The 13180-nt window shown below is 42.2% G+C and overlaps 1 protein-coding gene across 1 annotated transcript in view; it reads left to right on the top strand.

Annotated features, from left to right (window-relative positions):
• LOC144694187 (transient receptor potential cation channel subfamily V member 6-like) overlaps window positions 1-12830 on the top strand; it is a 152363-nt gene extending 139533 nt beyond the window's left edge. The window contains exon 15 of the mRNA XM_078564543.1: window positions 11926-12830. Within this exon, the coding sequence (XP_078420669.1) occupies window positions 11926-12100 (175 nt within the window). The 3' untranslated portion in view covers window positions 12101-12830. The remainder of the gene's footprint in view (window positions 1-11925) is intronic.
• The last annotated feature ends 350 nt before the right edge of the window (window positions 12831-13180 follow it).

Raw genomic sequence — 13180 nt, 5'->3', positions numbered from 1 at the left:
CCCAGGAGATCACAGAGGAAATTAAATGTTCTAGATGCCATCGGTGCTGGCCCAAAGGGGAATCCAGGGCACATAGCGCTGCTAAGACATGAGATTGTCAGAAGCTGTGGCGGTCCTAAATCATTTGACATTGATGCAGTGCATATATACCTGATCATGGTGAATAAGAAGATTTCTGTGATATATCTGATACAAGTTATGTATAGTGATTAAATTCCAGCTAGTAGGGTTCCATAACAATGGAAATCTGGGTACAAAAGATGACCAGGGTTTTCATTATGGACAAATGAAAATGATGTGGAAAATTTAGTATCATTGCAGTACAATGCACTGTTCAGGAATGACCTAAACTTTCATAAACTGTAAACTGGAACCCTTACAGTTATTAGACTGAATCTAGAAAATGGAGCCAAACCAAAGCAGCTAGCTGCAGCGGTTATTGGCAACATTATGAGAAGCAAAGGTTTCACCAGACTTAACGAGTTTGGGGTCAAACTTTCTGGAGGCAGTGGGTGTTCTGCATTAACCCAAAGGACAACGGAGGTAATTGGAGTAGTAGCAAATAGTGTCACTTTATCCAGACCAGTCTTTATTAGCGTGAGTCAGGAGTTGTAGACATTCAGGATATTAATTCTGCATGATCACTGACCTTGCAGAGCTGTCTGAGCTCACAGGGTCATTTTCATCTCAGGAGAAACAGAAATATGAAGAAAAGCTTTTTGTTGGAGAATAAAGAGGGGTTAGAACAGGTTTAGCTCAAACTGTGGTGAGTGTAACTAAAATAGAACTGGATTTTGCTTTAAGACAAAATTGGAGATGTGTTTGAAAAAATGTGATATTCCAATCTTTCTCCATTCTCATGGCAAGTAAAGAGCTGGATGTGAGTGAGATGGAGACTGGGGTCTGTATTTTCACTCCCGAGGCAGATCACGTGAGTCAGGAAATTTCCCGGTTTGCTGCACCAGCCTCGGGGGGGAAAACATGCCCCTCTAGCCCTCACCCCTCACACACCACCCATGCCCCATCCATGCCAACTCATGCCCCCCCACCCATCCCCATCACCTCATAGTCCCCATACTAATTTAATGCCAACTCACCCCCCCACCTATTCCCATGGTCCTTTTTATATGCCAACTTAATGCCAACTCATGCTAACCCATGCCCCCAACCCACCACCCTTTGCCCTTGCACCTTCCATGCCAACTCATCACTATCCACCATGTGCAGACTTTAGAAGCCACGTTGAGATGAAATAAAATAAAGATCTAAATCTATATCACAGCTTTTGCCATAGTAAAAAAAACTCTCATTCATGAAAGCCCATTCAAACCCTTAAAGAACCCTCAAGAACTTAATCTCTTTAAAAAAAACAGACTTGGATTCATAACCCCACATGAAAGACAACTAATCCTTTAGTAACCTCTTTGATCTATGAATCAAACTGTGAATTTATACCCAATCTCACACCCCAGCTCCCACCCCAGCTGGGATAATTGGAGGTTGTGGCAGCCAAGCATTAATAAAGATTTAATGATAACTCTTGGGGTAATGTCAACAAACAGCTATTGCAATTGCTAGAACAGAGTTTTTTTCAACTCTCACTGACACAGGCAGTCTGTTTATTCACATTTTTCAAGGGATGGGAATTTAAATAATTTCACAGCCTGAGTATTTTTTAACTCTGACACAGGAGGCCATTTTATTTTTATTTTTAAAGGGCTTGGGATTTCAATAACTTGACAGCTTGACAATTCTACAGGCCTTCTACACCCTTCACAAACCTTTACATCTCCTCCATAAATTTGTGATTCCCACACTGCGGGTTAAGGCCCATGCTGCAGTGAAAATGGGGTCTGTTTGAACTCAGCACTGAGTTCAAACAGCACAGCTGAATTCAGGTTTCGCTCAATGTGTGAGTCAAGTCCCATCCCCTTTCCCTTACCGGCAAAAATAGGATCTGTTGGAAATGGCATACGGGACTTCCAAATCCAAGAACCGCCCACTGAATTTTCCCGACTCTGCGAAAATCCAGCTCTTGGTAACTGAACTGGTAGAAATAGAGATATTGGTAACTCATCAAAATTGGAACCGTAGGATATTCCACTCTTAATGTTTTGACGATGGTTGATAGAAAATGCTTTTTTTTTACACAGCAACATTCAGAGTGATATTTTAACAGTTGACAATTGAATCTTTTATTTTACTATAATCAAGGAGAATTTGAAAATGAGCAGAACAGATCATGGTTTTGATGGTACTAGAATGGAACTGTTATCTATCTATAATGTGTTGAATTCAGTATGTATATCATGCATTCCTTATTTGGGTGTCATCATTTGTGTCAAGCCATGATGTGGCATCTCAGTACGATTTCATCACCATTAAGTGAGCAACTGCCAGCTGCACTTTTAGATGGTGCTCCAAAAGCTCCAATTCCCTAGATTTCTGATGAATTTCAAAATTTCCTCCTCATATCTGGATATCTCTTCAGGTAGATAAAAGTTTCAAATTTTATCTCTATAATAAAAGCATGTTTTCATTCATTTTCCCCCATTTGTTTAGGATCTCACTCCCCTTTGACCTCCTGATTCCCATTAAAATTAGGAGCAGGATTTTTACCTCGTCGGGCGGGCGCGGCAGGTGGGCCCGGGAGTGGCCACGAAACCGACCACCACCTGCAATCGGGCCCTGACCGCGATTTCACACTGGCTGGCCAACTAATGGCCAGCCAGCGTGAAAGGCACGCTCAGGCCTTAGCGCTGCCAGGGTGGGGGCGGGAGGAGGGCGAGCGCTGAAGCGTGCGTGCAGTGAAAGCTCCCTGAAGGCACAGAGCTGCCTCAGAGAACTGAAGATTTATCATATTAAAAATAAAGAATTAAAAAATAAGGAAGACATGTCCCTATATGAGCAGGGACCTGTTAAAAATGAGTTTTAAAAGTTTTTTTTCAATCACTGGTTGAAACCTCAGCCCGCCTGTGCATGAGATTTTGCAAAAAAATGCAAAGGCTGCTTGGCCTATTCGCCAGCCCGCCAACCGAACAGTTGGACGGGCAGCGAGAAATTCAATTTAATTAATTGATGAAGGGCCTTAATAGGCCTCTTAATTGTTAAGACCATAAGACATAGGAGCAGAAATTAGGCCATTTAGCCCATCGAGTCTGCTCCGCCATTCAATCATGGCTGATAAGTTTCTCAACCCCATTCTCCCACCTTCTCCCCGTAACCTTTGATCCCCTTACCAATCAAGAACCTATCTATCTCGGTCTTAAATACACTCAATGACCTGGCCTCCACAGCCTTCTGTGGCAATGAATTCCATAGATTCACCACTCTCTGGCTAAAGAAGTTTCTCCTCATCTCTGTTCTAAAAGGTCTTCCCTTTACTCTGAGGCTGTGCCCTCGGGTCCTAGTCTCTCCTACTAATGGAAACATCTTCCCCACGTCCACTCTATCTAGGCTTTTCAGTATTCTGTAAGTTTCAATCAGATCCCCCCTCATCCTTCTAAACTCCATCGAGTATAGACCCAGAGTCCTCAAACGTTCCTCATATGTTAAGCCTTTCATTCCTGGGATCGTTCTCGTGAACCTCCTCTGGACTCTCTCCAGGGCCAGAACATCCTTCCTGAGGTATGGGGCCCAAAATTGCTCACAATATTCTAAATGTGGTCTGTCCAGAGCCTTATAAAGCCTCAGCAGCACATCCCTGCTTTTATATTCTAGTCCTCTTGAAATAAATGCCAACATTGCATTTGCCTTCCTAACTACCGACTCAACCTGCAAGTCTGCAAGTTAACCTTAAGAGAATCCTGGACTAGGACTCCCAAGTCCCTTTGCACTCCAGACTTCTGAATTCTCTCCCCATTAAGAAAATAGTCTATGCCTCTATTCTTCCTACCAAAGTGCATGACCTCACACTTCCCCATGTTGTATTCCATCTGCCACTTCTTTGCCCATTCTCCTAATCTGTCCAAATCCTTCTGCAGCCTCCCCGCCTCCTCAATACTACCTGTCCCTCCACCTATCTTTGTATCATCTGCAAACTTAGCCACAATGCCCTCAGTTCCTTCAACTAGATCATTATTATATAAAGTGAAAAGTTGTGGTCCCAACACTGACCCCTGCGGAACTCCACTAGTCACCGGCCGCCATCCTGAGAAGGACCCCCTTAACCCCACTCTCTGCCTCCTGCCAGACAGCTAATCTTCTATCCATGCTAGTACCTTGCCTCTAACACCATGGGCTCTTATCTTACTGAGCAGCCTCCTGTGCGGCACCTTGTCAAAGTCCTTCTGGAAGTCCAAGTAGATAACATCCATTGGCTCTCCTTTGTCTAACCTACTCGTTACCTCTTCAAAGAATTCTAACAGATTTATCAGGCATGACCTCCCCTTGATGAAACTATGCTGACTTTGCCCGATTTTACCATGCATTTCCAAGTATTCTGAAATCTCATCCTTAATAATGGACTCTAAAATCTTACCAACAACCGAGGTCAGGCTAATCGGCCCATAATTTCCCATCTTTTGCCTCACTCCCTTCTTAAACAGGGGCGTTACATTAGCGATTTTCCAGTCCTCTGGGACCCTCCCTGACTCGAGTGATTCCTGAAAGATCACCACTAACCCCTCCACTATCTCTTCAGCTATCTCCTTCAGAACTCTGGGCTGTAATCCATCTGGCCCAGGTGATTTATCCACCTTCAGACCTTTCAGTTTTCCTAGCACCTTCTCCTTGGTAATGGCCACCCTACTCACCTCTGCCCCTCAACTCTTTTGAACTTTGGGGATGTTACTCGTGTCTTCCACCGTGAAGACTGACACAAAGTACCTATTCAGTACCTCCGCCATTTCTTTGTTCCCCACTACTACTTCTCCAGAGTCATTTTCCAGCGGCCCAATGTCCACTTTTGCCTCTCTCTTACCCTTTATATATCTAAAAGAAACTCTTGCAATCTTCTTTTATATTACTGGCTAGTTGACCTCATATTTAATCTTCTCCCTCCTTATTTCTTTTTTAGTTGTCCTTTGTTGGTCTTTGTAGGCTTCCCAATCCCCTGGTTTCCCACTGCTCTTCGCCGCATTGTATGCTTTAGCTTTTATGCTGTCCCTGACTTCCCTTGTCAGCCATGGTTGCCTCGTCCTCCCTTTAGTATGCTTCTTCTTCCTAAGGATGAATTTTTGCTGTGTCTCCCAAATTACTCCCAGAAACTCCTGCCATTGCTGTTCCACTGTCTTCCTGCTAGGCTCATCTCCCAGTCAATTCTGGCCAGCTCCTCCCTCATGCCTCTGTAGTTGCCTTTATTCAACTGTAATACCGTTACATCTGATTCCAGCTTTTTCCTCTCAAATTGCAGGGTAAATTCTATCATGTTATGGTCACTTCCTCCTAAGGGTTCCTTCACCTTAAGCTCCCTTATCAAATCTGCCTCATTACACATCATTAAATCTAGAATTGCCTGTTCCCTAGTGGGCTCCACCACAGGCTGCTCCAAAAAGCCATCTTGTAGACATTGCACAAATTCCTTTTCTCGGGATCCACTACCAACCTGATTTTCCCAGTCTACCTGCATATTGAAATCCCCCATGATCACTGTAACCTTGCCTTTCTTACATGCCTTTTCTATCTCCTGGTGTATCTTGTGCCCCACATCCTGACTACTGTTCGGAGGCCTGTACATAACTCACATTATGGTTTTTTTCACCTTTGCGGTTCCTCAACTCTACCCACACAGATTCTACATCATCTGACCCTACGTCATTTCTTGCTATTGATTTAATTTCATTTCTTACTAACAAAGCAACCCCACCCCCTCTGCCAACCTGCCTATCTTTCCGATAGGATGTACATCCTTGGATATTTAGCTCCAGTCCTGATCCCCTTGAAGCCATGTCTCCATGATGCCCACTACATCATACCTGCCAATTTCAATCTGCACCACAAGCTCATTTACCTTATTTCGTATACTGCATGAATTCAGATACAACACCTTCAGTCCTGTATTTCCCGTCCCCTTTCTCATTGTCGTCCCTTTATCTGATGTGCTTGAAGTTAGATTCCTAGCCCTTTCCAAACACTCTGTCCTATTTTGTGTTCTGGAGACTTTAATAGCCTCTCCTGAGCTCTCCTTTCTTTTCAGTTTTTTCATAATTTTCCATGAAGTTGAATCCACCCCCCCACATGCTAACCTGCTGCTTTGTTTCCCATTAGCCATTGTTGGCAGGTGCTCTGCCGCCTCTCGCGTGCGCCCACCAAGCAAAATATTGCGAGAGTGCGCGATGACTTCGGGACGCTTGCCCGACATCATCACGCACTATTTTTCTCTCATTTGGGTCGGGCACGCGCTCGACGAGGGAAAAATTCTGCCCTAGAAGTTAAAACGGCTTCCTCGTTTCTGCAGCTATACCTACTCCTGGGGCCTGTTGACCATTCATGAATTTATTTTTAATTTTAATCACTACTTAATAGGCAGCCTCAATAGGGTTGATGACTAACTGGATATAATCCTGGAGATTTCATTATATGACCTCCTACCTCTAACTGCACATTGATCGCTTCTGGCAATAATCATGGTGCAGTGCTTTCCCATGCGAACTGTCTCTTCATTGCCTGATTGGATGATTCTACCATCTGGTAAACATTTCCTTTTCCACTCTAACATTTTTAGAACAAAAGTGTTGAAAGAAAGTCACTTGTTTTAATGCTCCGATAATTTCTTATCCTGGGTTGCTCACAGCATTATTCTTAAATTTAATCTTCAGTTCCTGGGGCAGGATCTTCTGGTTGGCGAGCAGGGGCGGGGCCCACTCGCCGACGCACAACATGACGCGGGATGACATCAGGTGGAACTCCCAACGTCACCCCGCATCATTTCCATTTTCCGGTCAGCGGGGGCACAGCCAAGTCAGCTGCGCACACGCTGACCTGTCAGCGGCCTATTGAGACCATTGAAAATTTAATTAAAATCAGTAATGGACCTGCCCGTCCAACCTTGGCGGGCAGGCTGGGAGCCCTGGCGGGCTTCAGAAAAAGCATGAAACCTCTTCCACGGGCGGGATGAGGTTTCATGAGGGTTTTTTAATTTTTATTAAAGGTTTCAATAAAAGTTATGGACATGTCCCAACTCATGTGACAATGTCACATGAGGGGACATGTCAGGGAAATTTTTTTATCATTTGTATGACAAATTTAAATTCTGAGCCGATTTCCCTGAGGCAGCACTTAGCCCCAGGGAGATTTGTGCACTCTTTCGCGTGCATGCTTGAAAGAGCTCACTCCCGGCTGAGGGAATCCGCCCCCCACCCGGCCCATAGTTGAGTGACTATTGTCTCTAACCCATGTCTCATACCCACTGCCCCTGTAGTTGCATCATTGGTACTTCAGAAAAATTCACACCTCTGAAAAGAAGGTAGTGCCATTCTAAACAACAATGCTTGTGTATCATAGATTTATAAAAACTGTTTTATATAGCATTTGATTATTTTCCTTAAAGTTCCTTAAGTACTAATTATAAAAAACAAAGCGGTACCTGTATAGCTGTCTATATTTTATTAAAAAATCTTGGGCCTTGAAATTCTGCTGTCCCCTTTAAACGGGGGGTGGAAGTGCAGCAAGGCTGGATTTTTACTTGCTGCATTGTCAGGCATCATCATGAGGTTGGGGCTATTTACACACTTGGAGCAGGCAACCCATTGCTTGTAGATGCCCCGAGGTAACCCAGTGGTGCTACCGGAAAAAAAGAGTCACACCTTGATGTCCGAGGAGGAGCCTAAGACCCAAACTGTATTTTGGGAAAGCATTCTGATGGTAATCGATCTCATGGAATCAGTTACTTACATTACGTAGCATTTATGTTTCTTTCATGAGAACCAGAACAGAGCCCAGAAAACTTGTTTGGAATTCTGTAGGTTGCCTCAGGAAACATCAGGCACACCCTCAAATGTCAGCCAAGTTGTAAGGGGATCAGGTGGAAGACACCCCTGGCCTCCTCAGATTGGGGTTTCTTTGATGAGCAAATAGAAACACTGTGGCTTTAAGTTCTACCTTGGATTGCAACTCACCCTCAGTACCCCCAGAAAGTCTGGTGACTTAGAATTGCCGCAAGGTGCAAATGTGCCACACTGTCTTCACCTGAATGCTATAATTGGCCTTGACCCCTATGGACAATGTCAAGTGAGATTGACGAGTAAGATATAATACCTTGTCTGTTCAGCGAGCTGAGTGGGAAACTAGGCCACAAGGTTATAACAACACTCAGAGGAAAGATACTCTAGGCCTGTACTCTGGTGCAGCAGGTGCGTTTCTAACCCAGAGTTTGTATCAGCCATGGTAGCCATGTCAGTTGGTCTCTGGCCTCTGAGTCAGAAGGTATTGTGTTCAAATCCCACTCCAAAGACTTGAGCACAAAAAGCCAGGCGCATACTCCAGTGCATTACTGAAGGAGTGCTGCATTGTCAGAGGTGCTGTCTTTCAGATGAGGTGTTAGGCTGAGGCCCCATCTGCTCTCTCAAGTGGGTGTAAAAGATCCCATGACGTTATTTCAAAGAAGAGCAGGGGATTTATTCCTGGTGTCCTGACCAATATCTATCCTTCAATCAACATCATTAAAAAACAGATTATTGCTGAAAAAAGAGACATGTCTAAGCTTTTCATCTTGCACTCATCAGGACACTTCTCAAGAATACCAATATAAGGGGAAAGCAACAATTTATACTGTATGAGAAGAGAGTGCTGGTTGGTTGGCAATTGGCGTTGCCATGGAGAATACACCAGTGATGGTGACTGACAGTTAACTACCAAGCATTGTTTGAAATTTAAACAAGGCAGCATGACCCTGTTTGGTCAAGGCATTGCCCTGAGGAATGACGAATGGCTGTCATTTACTTTGTTTAGCTGGAACAGGCACAATGTGCGTACATTTTCTTTCTGTCTGCAAAGAACAGGGCCTTGTGTATTAATATATGTAACTTCCAGTACTCCAGCTAAAGAACAAAGCAGCCCATTTGATTGGCACCCCATCCACAAACATTCACTCCCTCCACAACCAGCGCACAGTGGTAGCAGTGTGTACCATCTACAAAATGCACTGCAGGAACTCACCAAGGCTCCTTGGACAGCACCTTCCAAACCCATGACCGCTACCATCTAGAAGGACAAGAGCAGCAGACAGATGGGAACATCACCACCTGGAAGTTCCCCTCCAAGCCACACACCATCGTGACATGGAAATATATTGCTGTTCCTTCACTGTCGCTGGGTCAAAATCCTGGAACTCCCTAACAGCACTGTGGGTGTACCTATGCCACAGGGACTGTAGCGGTTCGAGGACGCAGCTCACCATCACCTTCTCAAGAACAATTAGGGATGGGCAATAAATGCTGGCCTAGTCAGTGACGCCCACATCCCGTGAATGAATTTTTAAAAATGTGAAGTTAAGTGTGAGACTTAGAACAGAAGGCAGGATAAACTCTGAGTTGTGAGGCTGTAGAATTTACTTTCAGGTTTAGTGGCTAAGGCAGGAATTTTGTTAAACACTTAAGAATAGCTAGGAAGGTGTATGAAAGGGAAAGGATGGTTAGGATATGGGAAAAGGGTGGATAAATGTTACTTGAACTATTTGCTTAAATGAAGGGTAAGCACCAACATAACCTCATTGGGATGCTGGCCTTTTTTTTTGTTGCAACTTCAATGTAACATATTTGTGGAATCATACTAATTGATCTAAATTTAGCCCTAGCTCATAACAATATTCAGCATCAGACATGACACACAAACTTGGCTCTTAAATAGCTGACCAGTCTGTGAAGTGGCAAAGAAAAAAGAGGAGCAACATCATTGCTACCTCAAGCACAAACTTTGCATGCTACTGCTTTCTGAAGCAGAAAACAAGCTAGATTGGGTGTAGGCATTGTTTGGGTTTATGAGAAATGAAGAATGAATGCTGGTAACTGCATGAGGAAGCGATTGAGGGAGGCAACCAGAAAGGGAAGAATTAAGAAGGCTAATGGAATGCTATCCTTTACTATAAGAGGAATTGAACATAAAAGTTAAGGATGTTATGCTTCAGTTATATAGGACATCTCGAATATTGTATGCAGTTTTGGTCTCCTTATTTAAGGAAGGATGTAAATGTGTTGGAGGTTTACTAGATTGATACCTGGAATGAGCAGCTTGTCTTATGAGGAAAGGTTGGACAGACTGGGCTTGTTTCCATTGGAGTTTAGAAGAGTGAGGGGTGACTTGATTGAAGTATATAAGGTCCTGAATGGTCTTGACAAGGTGGACGTGGAGAGGATGTTTCCTCTGGTGGCTGGGCCCAGAACTCGGGACACTGTTTTAAAATTGGGGGTCGCCCTTTTAGGGCAGAGATGAGGAGAAATTTTTTTCTCTCTGAGGGTTGGGCAACTTTGAAACTCTCTGCTTCCGAAGGAGGTGGAGGCGGGGTAATCGAATATTTTTAAGGCAGAGGTAGATAGATTCTTGCTAGGCAAGGGAATCAAAGATTATCAGGGTTGGTGGGAATGTAGAATTCAAAACACAAACAGATCAGTCATGAATCAGCAGGCTCTAGGGGCTGAATGGCCTACTCTTGCTCTGTTTTGTATGTTCACATAAAGGAGGAGAGAAAGAAAGGGACAGAGATGGCAATGAGAAAAAACAGGGAAAGAGAAAGAGAAAATTAATCAGCAAGGGGAAAGAAAGATTAACTGATAAAGTTAAGTGAGAGAAGCAACATGAATGAGAGAGGGGATGAAATAAGAGGACAGATGGAAGGAGAGTGAAAAGGAAATGTGAGGGAAATAGAGTGAGACAATTTTGAGGGAGATTCTGAGAAACAGGCAGAGAGTGAAAAGGAGAGGGAGGATAGCAAAAGAAAAAGAATGGAAATGAGAATGAGAAAATGCCATTGAGATGCCAAGAAATATTTGGAAACTAGGAGCATTTTAACTATAGTCTGAACATAATGCCTTGACAGTATAGTTTTCATTGCCTTTTGCAGTAGATAGGAACACCTCATGTTTTCAGTTTATCACCAGCAGGATGAAAGGGTAATTGTTAGTTTTGTGGTATGCTGTCCCATTTATGACATACATAAGGATGCAAGTTTCAGTTTCTGGTCTGTTTATAAAGTTTGCCATTTTGCTCTGAACTGAAGTTAATACCATTGGAACACAGTTACGTTGAAATAATTCCTCTGGCATCTTTGTAAAAAAACTGGTAAGCCTTCTAAATACAAATGGAGAGCCTGACAACTAAGGGACCAACCATTTAGGACTGAGATGAGGAGAAAATTCTTCACTCACATGGTTGTGAATTTTTGAAATTCTCTACCCCAGATTGGATACGCCAACGTTTAATATATTTAAGGCTAAGATAGACAGATCTTCGGACTCTCAGGGAATCGAGGGATATGGGGAGCAGGTGGGAAAGTGGAGTTGAAGCCCAAGATCAGCCATGATATTGAATGGAGGAGCAGGCTTAGTGGAGCCATCTGGTATACTCCTGCTCCTACCTCTTGTGTTCTTATGTTCTCACTTGTGCTACATCCAAAGAAGTGTCATGCATTTATCTGTATATAGGTGAATGTTTAACAAAAATATGTGAAAATGTTTTGCGCTTATTGGAGGTAGTATTGGGGGACCTACTCCCTCTTCCTCAGGTGTAATGTCATTTTTGGAAAAACAGAATTTTCTTGACAGGGTCATAAATAGTAATATTTGTTATGAATGGAAAATGTCACATGAGACGTAAGCATTCTAATAAAAATTCTTAACGGCATCTCTCAAATTTTGGAGTCCTGAATTCCAACTGTGGCATATGGAGAGGATCTGAAAAATTTTGGGTACTTCAGCAATAATAAAGTTTACATTATGCGTTCCTCTTTTGTAATTTTTAACTTACTGTAGATTACTCACGTTTATTTTAAAGGGTCGAAGAGAGAAGTGACTACCAAAAGGCCAGAAAGAAGTCTGAAAATGAGGAGAAAGAAAATGTAACCCATCCAAGGAAAAACAGAAGTGCCTATCGTTGGAAGCTCATCCATAAAAACATTTCAAAAAGTCTTAAAAAGAATGATGATGCATGTGATATGACTACTTTGTAAATTTTGATCACTGTAACACCACAGGTATTGGTTTTCAGGATCACATAATTACTATTCTGAACATTAAAAAGCCAGGCTTACAAGACCAATATCCCATTAGACAGTGAACAGCTCTTCCTCAGGTGTACACACTCACATTAAAAGAAACATTTAAAATTTCAGTGAAGCTGAATTTCGACAGATTAACCAAGATTCTAAATGTTCTTGAATGTGATATAACCTATGCTACAACTTAGACAACTCAATATGGATGTTGTTAGATATTATATTGTTTGTACATTAAGATTGGATAGCCGCTTTAATAGATACCCCCAAAATCAATATTAACAAATGTAACCAGAAAATCTATTGTCATTTGTAAAATATAGTATTGCAAAGTGGGACTTAATATTAATTGACTGCAGTAGAAATATTTCAAAGAAATAAGACTACAATAATACAAAGAGTCAAATTTATAACAAGACTAAGTGGGCCTTTGATGTGCATTTACAAATTATAGCAGGTTTGTTGTAACAGTTTTTAGATAGAATCTTTAAACTGTGATGACAAAACAGCTATCAGTATGAAGTTACTATCACAATTTCTACATGATCTGTGAAATGTAATACAGGATGTTACTTAACACAGAACAAGAATGAAAGGTTTTTTATATATAAAATGTAAATGGAAAATTATAATCTTATACAGTATTTTAATATATGGTACAAAATGCTATTGTATTCGAAGGGGAAACACTGCTGCTGACTATTGTAACACTATGTACCAAAATAAACCTCAAACAAGATTTTACTGAAAAAAATGAAGAAACATACAGTGGCTCTGTATTAATAGCAAGTTGCAGAAAATCCAAACAGAAAATGTACACAGTTTGAAAGCTGCAAAGTAAAATGCTATGTTAAACAACTCCAATGTTTGAATACAGTAAGCATATACATGATTCGAGAATAAGACAATAATTATTTCACATTGTTTCATTCTAAGTGCTAAAATGTTCTTCAATCTGATTAAACCTACAGTATGACTTGCACAACTGAGCAATGGGCAATGGGAGTAATTCAGGTAGGCTATGACAATTCTAAA

Source organism: Cetorhinus maximus, chromosome 19 (assembly GCF_964194155.1).
Source record: "Cetorhinus maximus chromosome 19, sCetMax3.hap1.1, whole genome shotgun sequence".
Classification (NCBI taxonomy): domain Eukaryota; kingdom Metazoa; phylum Chordata; class Chondrichthyes; order Lamniformes; family Cetorhinidae; genus Cetorhinus; species Cetorhinus maximus.
The sequence above is the reverse complement of the archived record's forward strand: the minus strand, read 5'-3'. Positions and strand labels throughout refer to the sequence as shown.